This window comes from Balaenoptera acutorostrata, chromosome 19, assembly GCF_949987535.1.
Source record: "Balaenoptera acutorostrata chromosome 19, mBalAcu1.1, whole genome shotgun sequence".
Lineage (NCBI taxonomy): Eukaryota > Metazoa > Chordata > Mammalia > Artiodactyla > Balaenopteridae > Balaenoptera > Balaenoptera acutorostrata.
This window is the reverse complement of record NC_080082.1, coordinates 64673832-64687020: the sequence shown is the minus strand read 5'-3', so window position 1 is coordinate 64687020 and position 13189 is coordinate 64673832. Positions and strand designations below refer to the sequence as shown.

General features: G+C 45.4%; 2 protein-coding genes across 2 annotated transcripts in view; both read left to right on the top strand.

Moving 5' to 3' along the window:
* The window catches only part of ZNF470 (zinc finger protein 470), a 69818-nt gene extending 68204 nt beyond the window's left edge, over window positions 1–1614 (top strand). The window contains exon 6 of the transcript XR_009006071.1: window positions 1549–1614. The gene's annotated coding sequence lies outside the window, so the exon portion shown is untranslated. The remainder of the gene's footprint in view (window positions 1–1548) is intronic.
* SMIM17 (small integral membrane protein 17) lies at window positions 1608–12771 on the top strand. Its single transcript, XM_028164848.2, has 3 exons — window positions 1608–1775; window positions 4238–4314; window positions 12661–12771. The coding sequence occupies exons 1-3, from the start codon at window positions 1640–1642 to the stop codon at window positions 12769–12771; spliced, it is 324 nt and encodes a 107-aa protein (XP_028020649.2). The 5' UTR covers window positions 1608–1639.
* Window positions 12772–13189: the final 418 nt, after the last annotated feature.

Genomic DNA, 13189 nt, shown 5'->3' with positions numbered 1-13189 from the left:
TTGCTCTGATCCCCCTTTGTCTCTTTATCTCTTTACAGAAGAATTTTAAAGCAAATCTCAGCCATCCCGTCAATACACCCCTGCATACTACAAAAACATCTCTAAGAAATAATGACGGACATTTTCTTACCTAGTCATAAGGCCACTTCCACATTCAACAAAACCCTTGAGAAATCCTTGATATTATCGAACACCCAGTCCATAATCAAATTTCCTTGAGTGTCTAAAAAATAATTTTTTTCTTCACAGCAGGTTTCCTTGAATCTGACTCCAAACATGGTCCCCACATACATTTGATTGTTGAGTCTCTAACTTCCCTTTGAATCTAGAGTATGTACTCTGTGGTTTTAAAATCTGATAAAACACTTTCTGTTTGCATAAACCTAAGCAAGGAAGACCACACTTACAAAAGCTTTTTCATTCACACCAGGAGAACGTACTCCTTAAAAAAAAAATACTATTCACGAGGACAGTCAGTGGGTTATATCATGCAACATGGGTAATACATACAATGTCCTAGAACAGGAAATGAAACCAGCTTTAGAGTCTCAAGGTAAATGGTTATACGTCAAGTTATTTTAGTTCAGGAAGATAGCTTCCTGCAAACAGCCTCCTGAATTTCAAGTTGCCAAGATATAGAATGAGAATATTAAAGAATATTTAATTTAATTTAATTTTTTAAAAATAAATTAATTTATTTATTTATTTTTGGCTGCGTTGTGTCTTCATTACTGCACGCAGGCTTTCTCTGGTTGCGGCGAGTGGGGACTACTCTTCGTTGCGGTGCGCGGGCTTCTCATTGCGGTGGCTTCTCTTGATGCAGAGCACGGGCTTTAGGCGCACTGGCTTCGGTAGTTGTGGCACGCGGGCTCAGTAGTTGTGGCTCGCGGGCTCTAGAGCGCAGGCTCAGTAGTTGTGGCGCACGGGCTTAGTTTCTCTATGGCACGTGGGATCTTCCCGGACAAGGGCTCGAACTCGTATCCCCTGCATTGACAGGCGGATTCTTAACCACTGCGCCACCAGGGAAGCCCTAAAGAATATTTAATTTTATATTGGATTTTTTAACCCTTATTTGGCAAATCCTTCTCCTCCTCCTTCTTCTTCTTAATGACAGCAGAGGAGAAAGTCATGCTATAGGGGGCTGGAGGGAAGATTAGGGTCCTTCTCTCTGCAGCTACAGGGATTATGGGGGTAATTCTCTTTTCCTAAAAACTTCTAGCTCTATGCTTTGGGTTGTGGAATGTGTGTATGTGTGTGTGTGTGTGTGTGCGTGTGTGTGTGTGCATGCACGCAGGCACGCACGTTTGCCTTTACTTTACCACTCTCTGACCCTCACCTCAAGACTCATTATTCCCTTTCTTGCTTTGTCTCTAGAGCACTTATCATTTGGCATGCTGTCTGTCTCTCTCCCCCCACTAGAATGTAAGCCCCAAGAGGGAAAGGAGCTTTGCTTCCCTCACTGCTGTATCTCTGGCATCTAGGCATCATGCCTGGCACAGGGCTGGCACTCTGTATTTGTTGAGTGACTAAATGTATGTCTCTCCTCAGGTTCTGAATCCTGTTCCCTGGGAAACCCAACAGAACCCTGGACTGGGGAGAAGAGGAGAAGCCTGCCTTTAAAGTTGAGCCTCCTGGAGAGATGCAGAGTCTCAGGCCTGAGAAGATGCAGGGGCTGCTGTCTTGGGAGAGCAGGGCCTGGGAGAAGCATGCTGCCCTCACCAAGGACTGGGTGGCTGTGGAGGTTGGGGCCTCCGGCTGTAACAGTGACAAGAAAGGTGAGGGGCAGAGGTCCTGTGTTGGGGGGTGGGGAGGTTGTGGCAGAGCCTAGGGAAAGACACGACTTCATTCCTTTGCTCCTTTCAACACAGTTTTATGGAGCCTTGTGTCAGTCAGCTTTTGCTATGTAACAAGTCAGCCCCAAACTGAGTGGCTTAAAGTAACAGTCATTTAGCTGCTAACGATTCTGTGGTTTGGCAATGTATGTGGCCGCAGGGAACAGTTCTGTTGCCCTTGCCTGTGTCGGCTCCCGCAATGCAGCTGCAGTGAGCTGAAGGGCAGCTGGTTCATCTAAGATAGCCTTACTGGTGTGTCTAGCTGGTTTGATGGTGCTGACTTAAAGCCATGTGTCTCCAGCAGGCTAGCCCAGGCTTATTCTCACGGGGATGGTTGCGGAATTCTTGGGACCAGCAAGCGAGGGAAAACCCCAGGTCACAAGCACTTTTTTTAGCCTCTACTGGCAACCCAGCTGCTCACGGGCCATTGGTCAAAATAAGCCATATGGTCAAGCTCAGAATCAGTGGGGCAGAGTGGGGAGGGCAGCCCAAGGGTGTGGACGCAGGGAACAGTGAACAAGCTGGAGGCCACTGGGGGCAAAAATCTATCACAAGCACCTACTATGTGCCAGGCATTAGGGTCTTGCAGTGAACAAGATGGCCTTTGTAGAGCTCCAATTCTTTTTCTTCTTTTAATATTTATTTATTTATTTCCGGCTGCATTCAGTCCTAGTTGCATCATGCGCGATCTTTCATTGTGGCTTGCAGGCTCTCCTATGGCATGCGGGCTTCTCTCTAGTTGTGGCACGGGGGCTCAGTAGTTGCGGCATGTGGGCTTAGTTGCCCTGCAGCATGTGGGATCTTAGTTCCCGGACCGGGGATCGAACCTGCATCCCCTGCATTGGAAGGCGGATTCTTAACCACTGGACCACCAGGGAAGTCCCAAGCTCCAATTCTAGAGGAGAAAACAGGGACTAAAGAAAGAAGTTACAAAATAAAGAGAAAGGTCATGTCTGACGAGACCTATGGAGACAGTAAAACAGGATGATTGGTGGGGTGTGACAGTGTGATTGGGGAAGGTGTGAGAAGCATGAGAAGGATCAGTTGTTCCAAGGATGGGGGAACAGCTTCAAGGGCAGCCAGAGCTGCATGTGCAAGGACCCCACATTGGCAGCAAGTTTGCTGTGTTCAAGGAGACCACGGGGAACAGAGCAGGGAGATGGGAGGGAAAAATGATAGAGATCAGCTGGGACCAGTGATGGGGCATCTTGTCGACCTTGGCAAGGAGTTTGCATGTTACTTGAGTATTGGGAGACCACTGGAAGGTTTTGAAGAGGAGAAGACAGGATCTCATTTGTATTTCAAAAGATTCTTCTAAATCAGTAGTTCTCAACTGGGGGCAATGTTACACCCCCCTCTCCTCCCCAGGCAATATAAGAGATCTTGAATTATCAGAACTGGGGAAATGCTGCTGCCATCTAGTGGGTGGAGGCCAGCAACGCTGCTTAGTGTCCTACAGTGCACAGGACAGACCCTCCCCCCCCCCACCACAAGGATTTCACAGCCTGAAATACCAGCAGTGGCCAGGTTGAGAAACTCTGCGTCCAGCTGCGTATGAGAATGAACCGTAGGATTAGGAGGTCAAGAGTAGAAGCTGGGAGGCCAGCTGGGAGATTCCTGCAACTGTCCAGGAATGGACAGGGGAGGAACAAAGAGATATCAAGGGTGACCCCTGGGATTTTGGCCCAAACATCTGGCAAAGAGTGGTGCCATTTGCTGAGATGGGGACACCTGAAAGGCACCCCCACAGGAGAATGGGGGCTGGACCTTCTACTAGGAAAGGGTCCTTCCTTCCACGGGAGATGAGCAGATCTGGGACAGAAGTTGTGGGAAATAGAAATGTCAGTTCTGGCAGTGAGGAGGAGGTTTGGGGCTCCCGGCAGGATCTGGGTGCAGAAAGAGTGGAAAATGGCCATCTCTGGTCCAACCCCCAGTTCTATCCAGTTGAGGAGTGAGAAGGATGTTGAGGTTCGAATATGGGGAGATTTCTTCACCGGAGGCTGGAAGCTGGGGAAGCCTTGTTCCTCCTGGTTTAACTCTGTGGCTTTTTCTTCTGCTTTCTCACTCAGTTTTTGCCAGAGGCCTGTAGAGAAGGAACTATTGTACCCATTTGACAGGCGAGGGAATAGAGGCTCAGGTGGTGAATCACATCAGGTGACTCGCTTTAAGTCTCCCAGGTAGTTAGTGACAGAAATGGGATCAGAATTCAGGTCTCTCCTTCTCTCCACCCCCACCTGAACCACATGGGCAGTGTGTGTGTGTGTGTGTGTGTGTGTGTGTGTGTGTGTGTGTGTGTTAGGATATCATCAGAAGAGGGATGGCAGGCGGGAAGAAAGCAGAACCCATCCAGCTGGCCTGGTCACTCACTCATGACTCCTTTCTCCTCCATTCCCCCCCTCACCCAGACCTACCTTCTCCCGAGACTGGGCATCCCCAGAAGTGGAGCTCGGTGGAGGAAGACGATGAGTCAGAGGACTCCCAGGTAAGCTGGCGATTCCTTCCTCTTTTGATGATGCCCCACTCTGCAGATGTCAGTGGGTTGTCACACTCCCTTACTCAGCTTGGGATTTCCCTGCCCCACAAAAGTCTGTTTGGGGATGTGAGCCCCAAGAGGCCTCCCATGGGAAACAGGACATATTCCATGGTAGTCAGACATGGAGTGGAGGGTCTCAGGTGGTGGGGGTAACTCCACCCATGTGTACCCTCCAACCCTTCACTCATAAATCCTTCATAAATTAACCATTCATTCATCTGTCCTCTCATTTGTTCACCCAAGCATTCATCTGTCTACTCACCCATATACCCATCCATCCATCCATCCATCCATCCATGTGAGGTCATCTGTCTATTGACTTATTCATCCATCCATCGACCCTCCCAACTACTCACCCTTCTACCTATCCATTCATCCATCTACCCATTGAACGTCCACCATCCATTCATCTGTCCTCTGATTCACCCACCAGGCTTTCATTTGCCTACTCATCCACATACCCATTCCATCCATCCATATATCCAGTTATCTATATACCCAATCAGCTGCCATTCATCCGTATCCAACCACTCCATCCATTCAACCCACCCACTCATCCATCCATCTATCCACTCATCTATCTACCCACGCATTCATCTATCTACTACCTGTTGGCTGTTGGAAGGATGTGGCTACTATTCCTCCACCCATATGCCTACTCATCCATCCATCCATCCATCCATCCAACCAACCATCCATCCATCCACTAACTACCTACTGGGTTTTAATCCAAGTACTGCGAATAAAACCAAAAAGAGTTATCAAGCACATTACTTTCACTGAAATACCTAGTGTTTTCTGTGGGGAGCATAAGACATCAACATGTGAAATAATAACAGTGGTTCTTTTATTTACATATTTATCTTATACATTAGGAAAAAACCACATAACCACTCTTGGCAACACATGAGGGTCCCATCTGCCAATCGTATATCAGAAATCCAACTTGGACTGGCTCAAGCCAGGAAAAGGTTTATTGACACAAGGTAGGGGGAGGCAAGCTGAACAACCAACCATGATAGTGTAGAAATAAGTGCTGGCTGCATGTGAGATGGCTCAATGGAAGAAGAAAGTAACTCTGTGGGCCAGGAGGTTTATTCTTGAATACCCAAGAGACACCACACCTGGGATTTTAGGGATGAGTAATCTCCCAGGCAGAGCAGGGGAGGAAACAGCATGTGCAAAGACGGAGGCATGATGTAACAAGGCACATTTGGGGAACACTGGAGTTAGGGGCATAGCAGGGACTGGGATGAGATCATTCATTCAGTCCACAACTATTTGTTGTGCACCTACTATGTGCCAGGCAGTGTCCAAGGCAATGAGGGTGCAGCAGTGAATGGGAGAGCGATGGCTCCTATTTTCATGGGCTCACAGTCACCGAGGTAGACAGACAATTGGCAAAATGAGTAGCTAACCTATACTTCATGCTGGATGGTAATAAGTGCTATGGAGAAAAATTAAGCAGAGTTATGGGTGTACGAGGTGAGGGTAAATGTTGCTGTTTTAAGAAGTTGTCAAGGGAGTCCCCCTGAGAGGGAGCTATTGGAGTACAGACCTGAAGGAGGTGGGGAGTGAGACTGGCAGATATATCTGGTGGGAAGAGGTTCTGGGCAGAGAGGGTACAACAAGTGCAAAGGCCCTGAGGTAGGAGTGCGCCTGGCATGCATGAGGAACAGCGGGGCTGGGGGCTGTTGGTTGGCTGGAGAAGAGTGGGAGGGAATAGTAAGATATGAGGTCATGGTGGTGATGGGGGTGTATGACGTAGGGTATTGTCAACCATGCTAAAATGTTGGCTTTCACTCTGAGTTGGGTGGCTACTGTAGGGCAGAGAAGTTTCCAGCTTATGTTTCACAGGACCCTCTCGCTGCTGAGTTCCACGCCAAGGAGGTTGGGTGTATCTTTTTTTTTTTTTAATTTTAAAGAAGTGTTTTTATTTTTATTTATTTATTTATTTGGCCGCGCAGCATGTGGGATCTTAGTTCCCCAACCAGGGATGGAACCCTCACCCCCTGCAGTGGAAGAGCAGAGTCTTAACCACTGGACCGCCAGGGAAGTCCCCGGGTGTATCTTGTAGGCAGTGGGGAGCCTCTGGGGATTTGGGGATCTACAGAAATCACTCTGTTGGCCTCTGTGGAAGGAAGGGAGATTGGTTGAGGCAGAGGGAGAGGCAGAGGTGTAAGAACCAATCAGGAACCTCCAGCTGGTTGGAAGTGATCCAGGTAAGACACGCACTGATGTCGCACGTATTATGGGACTGACATGATTCTAAGTGGTTCTTGTTATTTTATTTTGCCTTTTTAAAAAAATTTTTTTATTGGAGTAGAGTTGATTTACAATGTTGTGTTAGTTTCAGGTGTACAGCAGAGTGAATCAGTTATACATGTACATATTTTCATTCTTTTTTAGATTATTTTCCCATATAGGTTATTACAGAATATTGAGTTCCCTGTGCTAGACAGTAGGTCTTTATTAGTTATCTATTTTGTATACGGTATAGTGTGTATGTTAATCCCCAACTCCTAATTTATCCCTCCTCTCCCCTTTCCCCTTTGGTAACCATAAGTTTGTTTTCTACATCTGTGACTCTATTTCTGTTTTGCAAATAAGTTTATTTGCATCATTTTTTCAGATTCCACATATAAGCAATATGATATGATATTTGTCTTTCTCTGTCTGACTTACTTCACTTAGTATGATCATCTCCAGGTCCATCCATGTTGCTGCAAATGGCATTATTTCATTCTTTTTTATGGCTGAGTAATATTCCATTGTGTATACGTACCACATCTTCTTTATCTATTTCTCTGTCGATGGACATTTAGGTTGCTTCCATGTCTTGGGTGGTTCTTGTTATTAACTCGACACTCACTAGCTCTCATTATTAATTCATGAGCCCTGTGAAGAGTTAGTATGGTTTCCCTCCCTTTAAGATGAAGCTAGGGTGGGGGAGGTGCCAGAGACCTCTGTGACATCATTCATTCATCACTCATTCACTCCATCATGGCTCATTCAACCAGCATTGATGGAGCACAGGCTGGGGCCCGGCAGGGGTGGGCGGTGGGTCCTAACCCAGCTGAGCTTTCTGCATGGACTCAGCCTCCTTCCTGTAGGTAGCCCCCTTCCAAAAAAAAAAAAAAGAGAAGATCAGGCCATATGGGATGAGAGACCTGTAATATCAATAAGAGGCAGGCTCCACAGCCCTCACCATGGGGCTAACTCAATTTATTTGATTCTCTTAATAGTTCTTGAGTGGGATCCGTTACGATTGTATTTTACAGACGGGGAAACTAAGGCACAGAGAGGTCAAGTAAACTTTCCCCAGAGCACTCAGCTTGTAAGTGGTGGGGGTGGGATTTGAATCCAGTGCCTTTCTTAACCACTGAAGTATCCTGTCTGTCTGGGGACTTTATCCTCCCCCAAGAGAGGACTGGGGATAAGGGGTGAGGGCTTCTCCCCATCCCACTACTCAGTTATGTCCCTCCACCCCTCAGGCGGGGAGGAGTGAGTGAAGGAATGGAGGGGAGGAAAGGAGTTACTTTCCTGACATTTCTCTTTTTTTAAAATTTATTTTACTTATTTTATTTTTGGCTGCATTGGGTCTTCGTTGCTGTGCGTGGGCTTTCTCTAGTTGCGGCGAGCGGGGGCTACTCTTCTTCGTGGTGCGCGGACTTCTCATTGTGGTGGCTTCTCTTGTTGTGGAGCACGGGCTCTAGGCACGCGGGCTTCTGTAGTTGTGGCATGTGGGCTCTAGAGAGCAGGCTCAGTAGTTGTGGCGCACGGGCTCAGTAGTTGTGGTGCATGGACTTAGTTGCTCCACGGCATGTGGGATCTTCCCGGACCGGGGCTCGAACCCATGTTCCCTGCATTGGCAGACAGATTCCCAACCGCTGCACCACCCAGGGAAGCCCCCTGATATTTCTTTTCTTTTTTTTAAGATTTTTTTTTTTTGATGTGGATCATTTTTAAAGTCTCTATTGAATTTGTTACAATACTGCCTCTGTTCTATGCCTTGACTTCCTGGCCGCAAACCATGTGGTATCCCAGGTCCCCGACCAGGGATAGAACCCGCACCCCCTGCATTGGAAGGTAAAGTCCTAACCACTGGACCGCCAGGGAAGTCCCCTGACATTTCTAAGAGGCAGAAATTCCCACTCTATGGCCCCGGACGTAGGAAAGCAGGGAGGAAAAAATAGTCCCATCACTCCCATACCATAAAATACAAGCATGTGTCACAAATGCAAACCTTCTAAGAGTATGAGGTAAGGAAAGAAATAGACATGGTAAAAGTTGCTATAAAAGCAAAACTCATCTACAACATTAGAAATCCAGATACTGGTTCCCTTCGAGGTGGGGTAAATGAGGGAGGAAGGGAGCATGAGAGGGGGACATTTTGGGGTGCTGATAATGATCTGCTTCTTCTTCTGGGTGCCAGTTACACGATTCACCTTCCGGAGATTCATCATGCTTGTAGGATACATGCAATTTTCTCTTTGCATATTATACTTCAACAGAATGTTTTTAGAAGGTTGTCCTGTTTCCTTGCAGGCATTTTTTTCCTGGAAGTTGAGACTGAACTAGGATTCTTGTGCAAGGGATTTATTGAGGAAGTGTGTTCTCGGGTGGAACCCGTAAGGGGTGAGGGAGGCTGGGAAGGAGCAGAGGGAGTGAGGCAAATATTATATGGGTTTAACGGAGGTCCAGCTTCAGTCTGATCCCACAGGGAGCTCTGGAGTGTAAATAGTACCAGTCCTTCTCTGAGCCAGTGGGGAGGCTTTTATCTCCCATCGCTGGTTGTGGACAGCTGTCTGGGGTGAGTGTAACCTTCTAGGTAACTCTCTAGAGAGGTGGCTCCTCTTAGCAGAGGGCATTTCTCAGGAGAAAGGGGGCAACCATAAATATAAACCATAAACCATCAAGTTAGCAGCCAACACTCACAGCAGCTGGAGGAGAAACAAAGAGGAACTAAATGAGGCACTGACGGGCCCATTACATGTGGTGTCGTGTGCGTGTGTGTATGTGTAAAATTTTTGGATTTCAGATGAGTCATATTCCCTACATTTTCTTCTCTTTTAAAACTTTTTTTTTTTACATTTTCCTGAATTTATACTCTGCTTTTTAAAAATGGAGGCATACCTGGGACTTCCTTGGTGGTCCAGTGTATAAGACTCTGTGCTTCCACTGCAGGAGGCACGGGTTAGATCCCTGGTCGGGGAAATAGGATCCCGCATGCCGCGCAGCACAGCCAAAAAAAAAAAAAAAAAAAAAAAAAAAATTGAGGCATAAGTATTTCCAATAAAATGCACATATCAGTAAGTGTCGACACACATATATGCTTGTGTAACCAACCTGCCATCATCCTAGAAAATGCCTTCATCTTCCTTTCCAGTCTGACTCACTCCCTCATCCCAGTTCTGATTTCTGGTTGCATAGATTCGTTTTGCCTTCATATAAATAGAGTCCTACGGTAAATGACATATATTTCTTAACCCCCGAAAAAGAAAATTATAGCAAGATTATTATTCTGCCATTTGGTGTTTTCACAACAATATCGTCTGGATCACTTTCCATCCTTTTTAAAAATTACGTTTTACAGCTGCCAAATATTCTATGCTGCAGTTGTGTCATGCCCATTTCCTCAACAGGTGAATTGTTAGGTTATCCTTGTTTTTGTTGCCACAGGAGAATGAATGTTTATCCAGTTGGCTTCATTTTCTGTAGGGTGGATTATTAGGGACTTCATAAGATCTCTGAATGTAGATCCACTGAATCAGAAATTCCCAGGGTGGAGCCCAAAATATGTGAAAAACTCCCCCAAGAGGTTTCTGATGCTCTGCCAGGTTTGGGAACTGCTGATGTGGGTTATTCTCTCCAGGTTGTAAAAGGAAGGTTTGAAATGAGGTGGCATCTGATGGGGGAGAGCAAGCTAGAGGGAGGAATTGGTCCTTTCCCGAAGATTAGAGATGTGAATCCCATTAATGGTTTATAACATGCTTTAACATCTCATAGTAGTATCCCCTTCATTCCTCTCCTTTTACAGAATTTTTTTAATGTTCACCACTGCCTACCTTTCCAGATAACTCATTCATGCCCATTCCCAAAACTTCCCAGATATTTTAATAGCAATTGCATTTAACTCATCGTTATTTTGCAGAATTGTCACCGTTTTAAACATTTTGTCTTCCCATCCTTCTTTGTTATGTCTTTTTTTTTTTCTTGGCCGTGCCACGGAGCATGCGGGATCTTAGTCCAGGGATCAAACCCGTGCCCCCTGCAGTGGAAGCACAGAGTCCTAACCACTGGACCACCAGGGAACTCCCTGACTTTCCATTCATTCATTCATTTGAGAAATACTTATAAACTTGGACTCTGGGTCAGGCACTGGAGATACAGCCACGAGCAAACTAAAATCTCTGCCCTCTCTGGACACGGAAGAAAGAGAGCTGGGGAGGGGAGATGGGTGGTCTACCGTGGGGAGGTATTGGGGGATGCTGTTCTATACAGAGTGGTGTGGGAGGGGGTTTCTAAAGATGTGGTGGAAAATGTGGAGCTGGAGGATGTGGTGGAGATATCCAGGCAGGAGAAAGCATAACTGCAAAGGCTTGGAGGTGAGAGCGGCTGGGGCAGAGTGACTTTAGCTTTGGAGGGATCGCTCTGGCTGATGCATACAGAAGAAATTGGGGGTGAGGGGAGTGTCAGGATAAGAAACAAGAGTGCCCAGTTTTTAACCCAATTGTTTGGAGTTGGGTTTTTTTGGTATTGAGTTGCATGAGTTCTTCATATGTTTTGAATATTAACCTTTTGTCAGATGTATGATTTACAAATATTTTCTCCCATTCAATAGTTTGCCCTTTTGTTGATAGTTTCCTTTGCTGTGCAGAAGCATTTTTGTTTGATGTAGTCCCACTTGTTTATTTTTGTTTTTGTTGCTTGTGCTTCTGTTGTCATACAAAAAAAAAAAATCATTGCCAAGACCAGTATGAAGGAACCGTTGCCTTATGTTTCTTCCATGAGTTTTGTGATTTTAAGTTTTACATTCAAGTCTTTAGTCCATGTTGAGTTAATATGGTGGTATGGTGTAAGATAGTGGTACAGTTTTCCATAAAATAAACTCAGAAATTGAATTAAAACAAAGAAAGAGGGGCTTCCCTGGTGGCGCAGTGGTTGAGAATCCGCCTGCCAATGCAGGGGACACGGGTTCGAGCCCTGGTCTGGGAGGATCCCACATGCCACGGAGCAACTAGGCCCGTGAGCCACAATTACTGAGCCTGCGCATCTGGAGCCTGTGCTCCGCAACAAGAGAGGCCACGATAGTGAGAGGCCTGCGCACCGCGATGAAGAGTGGCCCCCGCTTGCCACAACTAGAGAAAGCCCTCGCACAGAAACGAAGACCCAACACAGCCATAAATAAATAAATAAATATTTTTTAAAAAACAAAAAAAAAAAACAAAGAAAGAAACAAGAGTGATGGTGACTTTGACCGGTGTGATGGTACTGGGGGGAGTGGATGGAAGTGGTCAGCGTCTGGATGTATTTGGAAGGTGAAGCCAACAGCATTGGCTGATGGGTTGGATGTGGGCATTGAGAGACAGGAGTTAAGGGTGCCACAGTTGGATGCCTGGAGGGACCTGAGAGGTAGACTGGGGGAAAACTGCAAGAGGAGCTTTTTGGGGGCCAGTGGGGAGGGATATTAGGATATTTGGGACATGTAAAGTTTAAGGTGCCCATGAGATATTCAAGCGGAGATGGCAGGTATACAGTGAGATTTATGTCAGGAATTTAAGAGAGGGGTTGGGTCAAGAAAAACACACACACGTACATGTGAAGGTCATTAGCGTACAGGTGGTATTTGAAACTGTGAGAATTTATATATCATTTTGAAATTTTCACCACATGTATCATCATTCTGATATTTCCTCTGCTAGGACATAGGTATAGTACTTACTTTTGTATATTTATATCTGGTCACTTTGTTGTATACTTTTTTATTTGTTTTTATTGAGGTATAGTTAATTTACAATGTTGTATTAGTTTCAAGTGTACAGCAAAGTGATTAGTTATACATATACATAAATATTCTTTTTCAGATTCTTTTCCATTATAGGTTATTACGAGATATTGAGGATAGTTCCCTGTGCTATAGTTTGTAGTTTTTAATTCAAACAGCTTTACAGCTGATACACTGTCTCATTCCCAATCCTGTAATCCCATTTTCTTGTGCGTGACAATGGTGGCTCCTCCTCTGATATTTATACTTTTTCTTTCTTTTTTTTTTTTTGTGTGTGTGTGTTTCAGGGCTTTGTGGAGTGGTCAAAAGTTCCGCAACAAATGACCATAGTCTTGGTAGTGTGTGTGCTTTTTTTGTTCCTGGTTTTAACAGGGATGCCTATGATGTTTCACATTTAACTGTAAAAGTGGCTATTGTTTAGAAATAGATGCCTTGTGTCATGTTAAGGAAGAGCCCTGATTAAAAATCAGGAATAGGTCTTGAATATTATCAAATGCCCTTTAAACATCAATTGAGATGATATTTCTTTTGTATTTAACCTTTTTGTGTGATGTTTTGAATTACTGTATTTCACTGACCTTAAGACATCATCGATTGTAAAACACGCATTATTTTGCATACCCCTGAGAAAGAAAAAAAATGCTGCTTAAATGTAAGATGCCACCAAGTGGAAGATGCATCCTGACTTCAGAGAAGGTGAACACGTGCAACTTAGGAGTGATGAAATCTGGTAGATTTCTTAATTACAGATCATCTTTGCATTCTTAGGATGGTGGTACAGCAGTCTTTTCAGATATTGAATTCTATTTCTTCATA